Below are 13810 nucleotides of genomic sequence, written 5' to 3'. Positions count from 1 at the left end.
CATATTTTGTGCTTCATATTCCCTTCGGGATTAAAGACAAAATACGTGATAACTCCCCGGTACATGCTCCAAAAAATCCCAAACTTTACTTGTATGTTTATAGTCACGACCTGAAGGTATCTCTATAACAATAGTCAGTAATAAATATAGCGCCACCTAGCCTTTGGGTCGTCAATTTTTTTTTACGACACCTAAGGTATTTTGTCCAAAATTTGGATACTATTTGTAAATGTGATAACTGTCATTTATGTATATATTTTTTTACTTTCCATCACAAAATGTTCAGTGACATCAGAACAATCCGTATATATGTACTTTTATTTATTTATTTATGATGCCCTCTCTGGACAATAAAAGCAATATTGTGCTATGAGTAAAACTAACTATGATGTGTGTGTGTGTGTATATATATATATATTAGGGGTGTGAATTGCCTCGTACCTGGCGATTCGTATCACGATTCATAGGTCACGATTCGATTCGATACAGATTAATCCCGATACGAACCTACAAATTGATTGCGATTTTTTTTTAACTTAAATTTAAAAAATACTAATCAGTAAACTTCTACATGTACACTGTAAGATTTGTATGAACATTTATTTATTTATCTGAAAATTCAGTCTTTTAACTGAGCCACTGCATTTAACAAACAGGTTGCAGTCTGTTTCATGTTTGAACAGCACTGAAATAAAATATTAAGGCTTAATGTTCCATTAATATAACATTCTTCCATGCTTAATGTGTAAATCCTAACCCTAAGTAAGACGTTTTGTTGAATATTCCCATAAAAAATTGATGTTTAAAAATCGATTCGGTCACATATCAAATCGATTCGAGAATTGCGCGCTGTAATATTGCGATATATTGCAGAATCGATTTTTTAACACCCCTAATATATATATATATATATATATATATATATATATATACACATGTACACTTTTAAAACAATGCCAATGGGGGAAACTCATTGCCAAAAAATAAAATAGGACGCTGATTTTTGAGGGTCTTACATTGACCAAAAAGCTTTACACACTCATCACACTTGGCAAAAAAATAATATATATCATATGTAAAGGTTTACTATGCCATTTTCAACGAAATTCTGCTTCCAATGTCCCACTACCCCAACGTGCCACTACCCCAACCTGCAAGTACCCCAAAGTGGCCCGGGCTGCAAGGGCCCTTTATAGCTGGCCGCAGCTCTAGTTTAAGGACATTTTTCTAGTTTGAATTGTTATTTTTAATATATCAGACATTTTAGTTTGCATATATAAAACATATTTGCAACTTGTAATATTCACATAATAGTTTGAAAATCCCCCATATAATTTATGGGTTGTTTTTATTATGAAAGGGGCCATAATTGGATATTTTACTTGACATATACTGTCCTTATAAAGACAATTCTACTCAATTTATGTAAGGCAGATAACTGCTTTAACCACATAGCCTTTTTTCACATGGGGTCTCATTTATCTTTTGAGATCAAACTCAAATTTTTGCATCTACTAAAAATCTAAATAAATAGACCTACCTGTTCTAATACTTTTTGGGAGAGGGTCAACGGATCACACATAGTTCTGTCTGAATTTACAACACTGTGTACATAATCAAAAGGCTCACTGTTGTGGGGACGTTTCATCAAAGGTAGCAGAAAAACTAGAGTGTAAATAGCTGGTGTCAAGTGGAATCCTTGGACCTCCCAAAAACACACACAAGCATGCACTTGGCACATAGTTTGGATCTGTGAACAAATATGAAATTTACCGAATTTTACCAGGTTTCGGCCCGACGGCAGCACAAACTATATTGTGAGATTAAAAATAGCCAGGAAATCAAAGTTTGACTAATTTAAGCACAACTGCTTAATAGTAATTAGGACATGTAAGTGGCTGCTGTTCTCCTTCCATCAATTGCAATTCCCTCGAACACAAAACCACTGACAAGTTACAACATACCTGATTCCAAATAATTCTCCAATTTGCTGCAGAGAAATGTGGAAAAAGCATGGTACAAGAACATTTTATAGTGTACTCAAAAGAAGTACAGCAAGATATTTATGAGCATATCCCATATGCATTACACTGATATTGGTCACTACATGATTAAATTCAGTATTAAAGTCTAGTCTAGTTCAATGTTAAATTAATTAAAAAAGGATTACATTCATGGATCAAGACCACGTTGAAATGGCGTGTAGTTACATCATGGTCCGCCGTAGAAATTATTTCGCTGCTGGGGGGCAGAAATCAAAAGTTTTTCCCACGTCATAGTTTGACATTTTACGTCTACTCGACCGGACTGCGGTCAAGAAAATGTTGGCCACCCCAGTTAACCATATGTGTCTAAATGCAGCAGCAGGTAATCGAATTAAAACACTAAAGTAGCGCTGGAATTTGACATTTCCGGATCGAGTCCGTAGTCGTTCCTGAGTCGTGACTCATTTGAAAGTAAACATAGATAAGGTCACCTGTTTGTTCACAGACACTGCCCGAAAGGCAGACCGGGTACGTAGGTCTTGTAGAGTCCCCGTGTTCTCTCCTCGACCGGCATCCGTAATCTCTGCGGGTTGCATCGGCACTTTCTGCCACCAGATACTTTGATTCCATTCAAGAAAGCCGCCCGTTGGTATTTCCCCGCTCGTGCCACTCCGCTGTAAAAGTAACAATTTCTTTGTTTGGTGTGAAAAGTGTCGCTGTGGACCAGCTTTCAAACGGAGTCTTTACCAAAATTTTACGAAGCACTATCACAAATTCGAATCTGTTCAGGGAAACGTGCCATAAGGAAGTTACTGTTGTTGTGCTTTTCCTCCGTCCTGTCTCGTGTCACTTTACACTGACTTCCCAATCTCTAGACTCCACCTACACCGGCTGCGTATGTTGCAATCTGCTGCAAAAGCTTGCTGGGGTGAAAAAACCCCAACACAAAATGTAATTGTAATCATTTAAGGAGAATATTATGATATAATAAATTATCTCTGTATTGAAGGGAAAAATGGCAACGAGCAAACTGAAATTGGAATGCACGATCAAACAAATAAACAGGGTAAGGGAATCCAGGTCCATAAGGTAAAAACGCTGAAACAGATTGGCTTTAGGCACATATGTGCTTCTACTCAACTAAACACTTGGGCTTAATCTTAACCTTGAACGTGATACCCGCAGGCATCAAGTAGCCCCAAGGACCACATGAATACCCCGCGGGGGTGTTCAAAAATTAGCTCACCATTACGATACGATACGATATACTTTTATTTTCCCCGTGGGGAACTTTTTCCTGGACTCCGTCCAGCTGCAGTTACAGTAAGGAAGAAACAACAGAATAGAAAGAGATACAATTAAATTAAATAGTAATAATAAATTAAAGTTAAATAAGAAGTGCAGCAATAAGAAATCTTCACAGAAGTATACATGTGTAGAGAAGTACATACATGAGGACTGCACACACCCATACACACACACACTCCTAAATATATATATATATATATATATATATATATATATATATATATATATATATATATATATATATATATATATATATATATATATATATATATATATATATATATATATATATACATGAGTATGTACAGCACGGCTGCATATATTCCACACACAACATTGCACCATATATCTATTGTACTGAGTTAATGTCGGTTGTTAAGCAGTTTGATGGATGTCGGCAGGAATGAGTTCTTGTAGCGGTTCAGCCTGGTTCTGGGGGCCCTGAATCTCCTGCCGGAAGGCAGTAGCTGAAACTCATGATGCAGAATGTGAGTCGGGTCAGTAACAATTTTCTGTGCCAGTCCGGTGACGGACTGCTCATAAAGCATCTGTAGGGAAGGATGATTCCTGACCCCCATGATCTTCATGGCAGTCCGCAGCAGACCGGCAATCTGTGACCTTGACTGCACAGTCAGGTTGCCGTACCAGGCCGCAATGCCGTATCTGATGTTACTTTCCAATGCAGCCCGGTAGAACAACAGCATGATCCTCTGCTCCACTCCATAGACCCTAAGTCTGCGTAGGAAATAGAGACGCTGTTGGAGTTTGGAGCAGAGACTTCCAACATGTACCCTCCAGCTGAGTGTGTTGTCAATGTAGACCCCCAGATACCTGTATGAACCCACCTGGCTGTGATTGCTTTTAATGACGACTGGCCTGTGGTCACCAACAGCTTTTGGATCAAATATCATTGATGGGACATTGACATTTCCTAGGAATTTTGTAGAAGTGATCATTTGAAAATGTAAACACTTGCAGAAATAAAAATAATAAGAAGAAGAAAAATGAAAAATAAAGTTTTGCATATTGATATTCACGTTTCTCTGCGATTGGCTGGCAACCAGTTCAGGGTGTACCCCGCCAACTGCCCGAAGACAGCTGGGAGAGGCTCCAGCGCCCCCCACGACCCTTGTGAGGACAGGCGGTTAAGAAAATGGATGGATGGATGGTTGGATATTCATGTTTCTGACCTTGTTAAATCATTGTTGATAATTATTATGACACATCATTAATGTGTTCAGTATCTTCAGATACTGTAGCTGAATTTCATTGATTATTAATAGTATATAATGCAAAGTAATTTGAACAAATTTCTGAAGTGTGTATCAAACTGATAGGCCTTTACATTTCAAACAGGATCAGGGGCATGCAGTGACCTTCAGAGGGTCAGGTGCTCAAAGTAAAAAAAAAAAAGAAAAAAAAAAGGGGCACACTCACTTGGGGTTCAAACTTAGAACCCATGCCACCACTGGTCCACTGTGCGTGGGGCGAGCAGCTGAGGGTGATGACAAATTGATAGAGGGTGTGTGTTTGTATGAGTGTATATATGTGCATGCCATGCGTGCATGTGGGAAAAAAATCCATAGAAAAATTCTTAATTGAAATAATGACAATTGACAAAACTGTTATTTTTCTGCAATGCAAATGCAAATCACCCACAAAAAAACATTTTATAACATTTGTTCATGAATAATTAATTATGAACAACACATTTACATAAATAAAAATGATTATGTAAAATGTACATGAAATTTACATTTTAAATAACACAAATAGTGCTATTATGATTTTACTATAAGTGCATGTAGCGTAAAAATCTTACTTTACATTTTTACATCTTACTTACTGTTAACGGTGCACTTAAAAACTTCATAAATAAACCTGGCCTGATTTGACTTGAAAAGAACTGGGCAATTTAAATTGTAAATAATTTAACCATTACTGCCTATCTTTGGTTGGTAAATTTAATTTACTAAAATAGAGGAGGCTATTGTCACGTGTCAAGAGAGCAAAGGTATTTTTTTCTGGCACTTTTAATATGCTCTCTCGTCCATAATATTGATCATCTATTTAGCCTTGATATTTGCAAAAGCGCAAATAAAAGCACAAAGTGGTGCCCAACTGCCTGGTCATTGCATGGAGGTCCTTAATGGCACACTCCCCAAAGGCTGGTGTGCCTCTCAAGGGCTGCATTGCATCCTCATTTTGGATGAGCTTCTCCAGTTCATCTTTGTCCTGAAGCATCCTGTTAGAAATTTTCCTCCCATCCCTAGTGAGGGCTCTCCCCCAGCATGTCCTGAATGGACATGCTGTTAGTGGCCATATTGGTTTCTGTCACAAACTGCGCAAAGAAAAGGTAACTCTAATCGTTGGCAAATCGAGTGTCAACAGAGAATAACCTCGCATTGAAATTCAATCTCGGTGACATCTTAATTTCTCTCGCCTCATCAAGTGTGTTCTGTCCCGTTGGGAACTGAACAGGAAAGGCTATGGCTTCCAGATTTGGCACGGCATAAAATCCAACCGGCTTGTTTCCTTGGACAGGAGCAATGCTAAATATGCCATACCCATATGACAGCTTTTCCTGTGGAATGTCAGGAGGCTGCATACTTGGGGATTTTCTCTTCTCCTTTGTCTTCATCTTCCTGGAGAAGATTTTGAAAGGTTCACTTCACATGTACAATCAGGCGCTGAAAACGCACTTAAAGCCATAAAAAGGTTGGTGTTGTGCCCACCCAGCTCCGGTGGACCTTCTGGCACCTCGGACGGGCCCCAGTATCCGGGGGGCGAGCCCTATCGCCCCGCCGGGCTGGTCCCATATGCCCGCCGGGGTGGGTGGGGTTTTGGTGGGCGGGTGCGCCTCCTGCCCCCGCCCGGTTGGGGGGGGCCCCGCTGGTCGCTCCTCTTAACTCACTGCACTAGTTTTGCACAATACACTTTGTTTATAGACATAAAGGGCACATAACACACTTTGGGGGGGGGGGGGGTGGAGACACCGTCTTCGCCCTACAACTCCCCTCCAATTTTAATGCACCACACAACTGGGGGGGTGCCATCGGTTGGGGCAGACCGCAGTATAGAGCAGTGCTGCGGTCCCCTGTCCGTGTCCCCCCCCCCTCTATGTATTCTTTTAATGCACCACATACACTCACTGACATGACTGGGAGGCAGGTGAATCGGAGCGTGGGGATATCATTTCCCTCTGCTCCGGCTCACTGTGGGCCGGTGGGGTACCTGGCGGGCCTGCAGTGCCCCGTCCTGCTGCGTTGGGTTGGGGGCGCGGGCGGTGTAGGGGTGGGGAGCGCCCCTGCTCCTGGGTTTGCTCTCCGGCCGGTAGCCCCTGCGGGGCTCGGGGGTTGTCCCTTGGCGCTGCCGTGGCCTGGGGGGCCCTGAGGTGTTGCGCTTGATCTGTCCTGGCGGGGGTCGACGGCTCCCCTCTTTGGTGGAGATTTTCATGCATGCCAGATCCACCACACCAGCATCTATAGAAACTCAGACACAATCTGATTCTTCCTCTGGTCGTTGAATCGGTGGAGGCTGGTGTCTGCGGATCTCACTCTGCTTCGTCTGTCCTTCCTTCCTTTCCTCAGTCTCTCCTTTGGTCTCTTGAGGTCTCCCTGATTTGTTGGAATTTAGATGTTTCTGGGGTTGGTGAAGGACTCTGGTTGGTGGCCCGGTGGGTGGTGGACTTCACTTTCCTTTCTTTTCTTTGGTCCTTCCTCGGGTCTCCTGACGACCTCACGACTCTGAAGTGTTCGGTTTGGGATTTTTTAATAGGTTTTAGGTGAACTAATGCATACACACTCACACGCACGCACACACGCACATGCACATACACACCCACACCCACATACAAAATAAAAATGTATTAAAAAACATTATAAAAAAATTAAAAAAATTAAAAAAGAGAGCAATGATGATGACATGTCAAATCGGTAAAATTACCAAATGAACTGAGCTCTCCAGGAAAAATAAATAAATAAATAAAAAAAGTAGATGAGCAAGATTATGGACAATGAGAGGGCATATTAAAAGTGCCAGAAAATAAAAATTGCTCTCTTGACACTTGACAATAGCCTCCCCTATTGTAGTACATTAAATTCCTTGGTAGATGGTGCTGTTGTGCAACAGAAGTTAGGCTGGTACGCTCTGTTGCACTTTTTGTTCATCTATTCCATCAGAAAATTATAGCAAAATGTAGCAATTTTGACAGTATTTCAGACAAACAAAAGTATCAGTTGAAGTCCTTTGAAAATCTTTTGTGATTAAGAACTTGGTAAATAAACCTGGCCTGATTTGACTTGACTTGTATTGAGAAAAGAACTGGGCAATTCAAATTGAAAATAATTTTACCATTACAGTCTATCTTTGGTTTTTACTCTCCATTATGGTGACTGCACATGCTAAATTTGTAATGATTGAATAGTCTTTGCTTTTTGTTTTAGGCGTCCCCTGTTGGTGCCAAGGCTCTGGTATCAGGTCAGTCATCGTTTGACTGACTTGATCGTTTGACTACACTTGCTTTTGCAGCAGTTTTTTTTTTAATCGTTGTGGAGTCAAAATTTTTGCTGTATTTAGTTTATTTTAGCAACTCGAATATGATGCAGTGACGTGCTTCTGTAAAGAAGCAACGTGTCACAAAACATAACTTATTTTTAAAAAGCAAATAACAAGGAAAAAATGTCTTCAATGATGACGCATCTGTTGCTCGCTTCTTGCTTTTATGCTTTCCGTCCTCGCGTGACGTTCTCTGGCTGCTTTGCCCTGACTGTCCGGCGTTTTGGCATTTTTGCTAGCGCTGCCTTTTTTTTGTGTTTGCCAGCGCTGCCGTTAAGCCACGCTTAGCCAATCACAGACCAGTTGTGACAAATGTGGGGTGGTTCTGATGTTGGTTCACATAAATTCAACCGCGGCTCATTTTCTTTTGAAGGGGGGGGGGGGGGGGGGGGGGGCAAATTAGCGTCCTCCTTAGGGTTGTGCAGGACGCAGGACACAGTGAAAATTAGGACTGTCCTGCTTAAATCAGAATGCCTGGCCACCCTAGTTTCCATCCACCCATTTTTATTCGAATTTACAAGAAATGCAAAAATAAAAGTGAATGGAAACACTAGAAATTCGAAAAAGGGCCCAACATTTCGATAAAGTAAGGTATTTTTTGGGGGGACACGAAACAGAAATATTTTTTGAATTAATTAAACCCTTCAGACCTGCATTTTTTCTGCTGGGCAAAATTTATTTTTTCTTTATTTTTTGTGTGCTGATTTGGACTATTTCCCCACATAAGAACAACGTGGTATTTTGCGGGCTGTTATCTCATGTTTTTAGTTAGTTGTTAGCATATATGCAACATTTTTAACATGAACATCATGCAAATCAACTTGCGATTGTGATTGGTTAGTTAAGATCCAATCATGAACCAGAAGTTTTGACATCATCCAAATTTTGCGTTTTATTGGTTTATTGGTATTCCTGTTCATCTTCTGCTTTTAAATTACTGATGGATCACATCTCTATAGCAGAGTTCCCTCTCAGTATTCGCAAAAGAAGAACAGTGTCACAAGTTGACGAATGAGTAAAGGACCCCAAAAAGCAGACAAAGCACAATGAGCGTTTTACCAGTTTATTTACAACTAAAAAGCACCAAAAGGTGATGTAGCAAATATAGTAGTACAAAGTACAAACAAAAGAGCACATAACACGCGTGAGATCCAAAGTAACCAAAACCAGAACAGCAAAAAGGTAAACTAGAGTAACGATTACAGAAGGTACTTACGCAAAAGAAAAGACTTGAAAAATTACCCAGGACTGATGACACAAGTCTGTCTATGTCAGGTGTCAATGTCGCAGTTAGTTTGGAATCCGTGCGTGTTTTTTTTGTTCAAGCCAAGCTCGAGTTTATGTAAGTAATCTTTGTTTCAGTCTAGTCACTCTCGTCTTCGTTTAGTTGTTTTAGTTCCCGTCCAGTCCTCCACGTCACCATTAAGTTTCCCTTTGTGTCAGTCTGATCTGTCTCCTCGCCTTTGGGTCCACCCTATCCTACGCACCCCGTATCATGACAAACAGATGGAAATCGGGGATAAGTCGCATGTCCGTTTTGCGCATTTTCAGTAAATTCGCTTAAAAAGTTTGAAACAATTGGATAGTAACCTGACTATTGTATGGCCCAAAGGAATTCGGAATTGTAAGAAAATGTCTATTTGTGTCTTTCATACTCTCTAAAAACAGTTGGGTCAAAAATAACCCAACTATGGGTCAAAAATGGACTGATCCTCTACTTGGGTCAGTTTGATCCAACTTTGAGTCAAGAAATTGGTATTTTAGTTTAAAACAACTCAAACAAAAAAATTGGGTCATTTTGTATAAAACAACCCAGTAAGTTGGGTCAAATTGACCCATAAAGGAGATCAGTCCATTTTTAATCCATAATTGGGTTACTTTTGACCCAATTTTTTTTAGAGTATAATATGGACTTTATACTTGCGGATGCCATACCTGATGCAAAATTTGAAAAAATAAAATAAAATACAGACACAGCAGATATCATTAACATGAATATGAACAAATGAATAATAATAATGAATAATTTAGGACCAAGCACAGACCCTTGGGAGACCCCAAAAGTTATCTTCAACTATTTTGATTTTTCATTGTTAAACTGCACATACTGATTTCTATCATCTAGGTAACTTTTTAGCCATTTCCTGTATATTCCATACCTCTTAGAACATATATATATATATATATAAAAAAAAAAATTCATTAATACTGTATATTATCATCTATAGCAGGGTTCACCAATTCCAGTCCTCGAGGTCCGGAATCATGCAGGTTTTAGATGTCTCCGCCCACTAGCACACCTGATTCATATAATCAGCTCATCAGCATGCCTGATAACGATCCTGATCTTTAGTATCAGGTCTGTTGGTAGGCGGAAACATCTAAAACCTGCAGGACTCTGGGCCTTGAGGACCGGAATTGGTGAACCCTAAACTATAGTATCAAAATGTTTCTCAATGAAGTTGACAAGTCTATGTGCAAATAGTTTCTGTAGAAATTTTGAAAACTGTGGTAGTAATGCTATTTAGGTCTGTAATTGGTAAATAGATGTTTCTCTCCTCGTTTATAATTTGGAATAACTTTTGCTGTTTTCATTTCAGATAGGAAAATACCAGTTTTGAAGGACAGATTAAAATGGATGTGAAAGGTTGCACTACATATTGTATCATGCTTTTTATGAATGCCATATGAATGTTAAACATTTAATATTTCTATATAATTTACCTTACTGGGGAACATAGTGTAGGAGTTGTACTTAATACACTTATTTCTTTCATATTTATTTGTTGGCTCAGGGATTTCTTTCACTAATTTACCACCTATATTAATAAAGTATACATTTAATTCATTTATTATGACTGTTATTTTATTAATAACAATGTTACATTTTATTTAAAAAAAAAACTTGGATTGTTGTTGTTTTTTTAAAGCCATTATTATATAAAGCCATTATTAGTACAGCAACGGTTCAACATACTGACTCACTCCTCCCCATGATGTTTGTACAAGTTTGTGGTATGTGCGTGCTTATCTTTGTTTACTACTGTACTTGGGGGGCATAGCTGTCAATCCTCAACCCTAACACACAGACGCACACCAAGTAGGTGAAAACAAAATGTTTTCATTAACATTTGTTAGTGCGTGAATTTTTCATTTTTTTTCTTTCTTTTTTTATAGAGAGCTCAGTATTGTTCATTCGGTAATGTCATCATCATTGCTCTCCTTTTTTTTTTCTTCATTAAATTATTTTGTATGTGGGTGAGTATGTGAATGTGTATGTGTATGTGCGTGTGTGCGTGCGTGCGTGCGTGTGAGTGTGTGTGTATTCGTTAGTTCACCAAAAACCTATTTAAAAAATCCCATACCGTTCACCTAAACCGAACACCGCCGTCAGGAGACCTGAGGAAGGACCAAAGAAAAGAAAGGAAAGTGAAATCCAGCACCGACCAGACACCACCCACCGGAGCGCCAACCAGAGTTCTTCACCAACCCCAGAAACATCTAAATTCCAACAAATCAGGGAGACCTCAAGAGACCAAAGGAGAGACTGAGGAAAGGAAGGAAGGACAGACGAAGCAGAGTGCGGTCCGCAGACACCAGCCTCCACCGATTCAATGACCTGAGGAAGAAGCAGATTGTGTCTGAGTTTCGATAGATGCTGGTGTGGTGGATCTGGCATGCATGAAAATCTCCACCAAAGAGGGGAGCCGTCGACCCCCGCCAGGACAGAGCAAGCGCAACACCTCAGGGCCCCCCAGGCCACGGCAGCGCCAAAGGGGCCACTGGCCGGAGAGCAAACCCAGGAGCAGGAGCGCCCCCCACCCCAACACGGCCCGCAGCAGGACGGGGGCACTGCAGGCCCGCCAGGCACCCCACCGGTCCACAGCCCCCGCTCCCCCCACGACCCCCCGCCCCCCATCCACCCCAACCCAGCCCCAGCCGCCCCCAGGCCCCCCAAGAACACCGGGGGCAGAATGGGAGATGGGGGCACCGGAGGACGGCCGGCACCCCCGAACCCCAGACCCAGCGGGGAAAGGCCCCGATCGTCACTCCAGTGTTCTTAGTGAAAGCTAACCCCTGTTACTGAGTCCGCCAGCTCGCCCACTGGCGAACTCTACCGCTAAAGCTTGAATGTGACCCCACCCAGTGTATATACAAGTGTGTGTGTGTGGTGCATTAAAATTGGGAGCAGGTGAACCGGAGCAGAGGGAAAATGATATCCACCCGCCTCCCAGGCATGTCAGTGAGTGTATGTGGTGCATTAAAAAAATTAATAGGGGGGTGGCGGGGACACGGACAGGGGACTGCAGCACTGCTCTATACTGCCTTATGCCCCCCCACCCCACACACACACACACTTGTGTGGTGCATTAAAATTGGAGGGGAGTTGTAGGGCGAAGACGGTGTTTCCACCCTACCCCACCCCCCCAAAGTGTGTTATGTGCCCTATATGTCTATAAAAGTATATTGTGCAAACCTAGTGCAGTGAGTTAAGAGGAGCGACCAGTGGGCCCCCCCCCCCCCCCAACCGGGCGGGGGCAGGAGGCGCACCCGCCCACCAAACCCCCACCCACCCCACCGGGACCCCGGCGGGCATATGGGACCAGCCCGGCGGGGCGATAGGGCTCGCCCCCCGGATACTGGGGCCCGCCCGAGGTGCCAGGAGGTCCACCGGAGCGGGGCGGGCACAACACCAAACCCAACCACCCCCCCCCGGCCCCCGGAGCGCCGAGACCTGGGCCACGGATGGAGCCCCCGGCCCAGGGGAGGGGAAGGAAGGCGTACAGGGGAGGGGGAAGGGAGGGGGGAAGGAGACGACAAGAAGGGCAAGGGGCAGCGGCAGGGCCGCAGAGAGAGGGGGAGAGGAGGAGGAAGGGTGACGAGGGAGAAGGGACAGGGAGGCGGAGGACGGGCGGGGAGAGGCGAGGAGGGAGAGGCAGCAAGGGGGAGGAAGGGGGAGGGGAGAGGGAACCACGGGGCACTCTGGCGGCCCACAGGCCCCGAACCGCGTCGCCGGGCCCAGAGCGACGGACCGCGCCGGAGCGGCGCCGCCCCGGACACCAGGGAGAGCCCCGCAACGCAGCACCCCCCAAAAGACCCAGGCAACGGCCAAGATGCAGCCGCCACCCACAAGCCAACAGAGGGGCAGACCCGCCCACGCCCAGCCAGGGGGGGACAGCACCTATAAAATTAACCCACTGGCATGCAGTGAATCTGAATATTTAATCCTTAGTACCCATTGATGGTGAATCTGCTCGATCCTGTTGGCAGCAGCTGGGTTCCTGACTATAAAAACACAACCATTAGTTACAAATTGCCAAATACAGAAACATCAATGTAAGTTATCGCGATGCGGTGGCTCTCGCTAACAGGCAGAATTAAGTAACCAGGTTTAGGTTAAAATATTCTATATAAGTAGACCATGTTTCTATAAATTTTGATATTTGGTTTTTATTTGAGGCAGATATTTTTTCCAATAAAATGTGATTTATGAGGAGGTTAGACCATTGGTCGATATTCAGAGTTTGTTTATTTTTCTAGTTAACAAGATTTTTTTTTTTTTGCGATAGTAAGGGCTACAAGTCTAGATTGAAATTGTTTATGTGGTAAGTCAGTTGTTGTTAAGTCACCTAGCAAACATACGTTTGGAGAGAATGATATCCTACAGTCCAAGATAGCAGAAAGTTTTTCTAAGACTTTAGTCCAGAAATACATAACCGGAGTACATAACCATAAAGCATGAAAATAAGTGTCTGTAGTGTTTTGTAAACATTTGTTAGTGCGTGAATTTTCATGGTCTGGTAAAATTCAAATACCTGTGTGATAGTGTGATTTACAAAAACAAGAACATTTCAGTTGAAATAGCAAAACTTTAAGCAGTACATACACAAAGGTTCCTCCCACGAATTACATCACTTTTTCTCACAAAACACCTAACCGGTCCACATTCCTGCACTTCA

The 13810-nt window shown here is 42.4% G+C and overlaps 1 protein-coding gene across 1 annotated transcript in view; it reads right to left on the bottom strand.

Annotated features, from left to right (window-relative positions):
• The window catches only part of tpcn2 (two pore segment channel 2), a 42657-nt gene extending 39821 nt beyond the window's left edge, over nucleotides 1-2836 (bottom strand). Inside the window, exons 1-2 of the mRNA XM_086071603.1 lie at nucleotides 2733-2836; nucleotides 2477-2659 (exon numbers count right to left, since the gene is read on the bottom strand). Coding sequence (XP_085927729.1) covers nucleotides 2477-2615 — 139 coding nt within the window. The 5' untranslated portion in view covers nucleotides 2616-2659; nucleotides 2733-2836. The remainder of the gene's footprint in view (nucleotides 1-2476; nucleotides 2660-2732) is intronic.
• Nucleotides 2837-13810: the final 10974 nt, after the last annotated feature.

Source organism: Leptonotus elevatus, chromosome 3, assembly GCF_054856555.1.
Source record: "Leptonotus elevatus isolate MCC_2025b chromosome 3, RoL_Lele_1.0, whole genome shotgun sequence".
NCBI lineage: Eukaryota > Metazoa > Chordata > Actinopteri > Syngnathiformes > Syngnathidae > Leptonotus > Leptonotus elevatus.
Note: the sequence above shows the minus strand (reverse complement) of the source record. Positions and strands in the feature narration are given on the sequence as shown.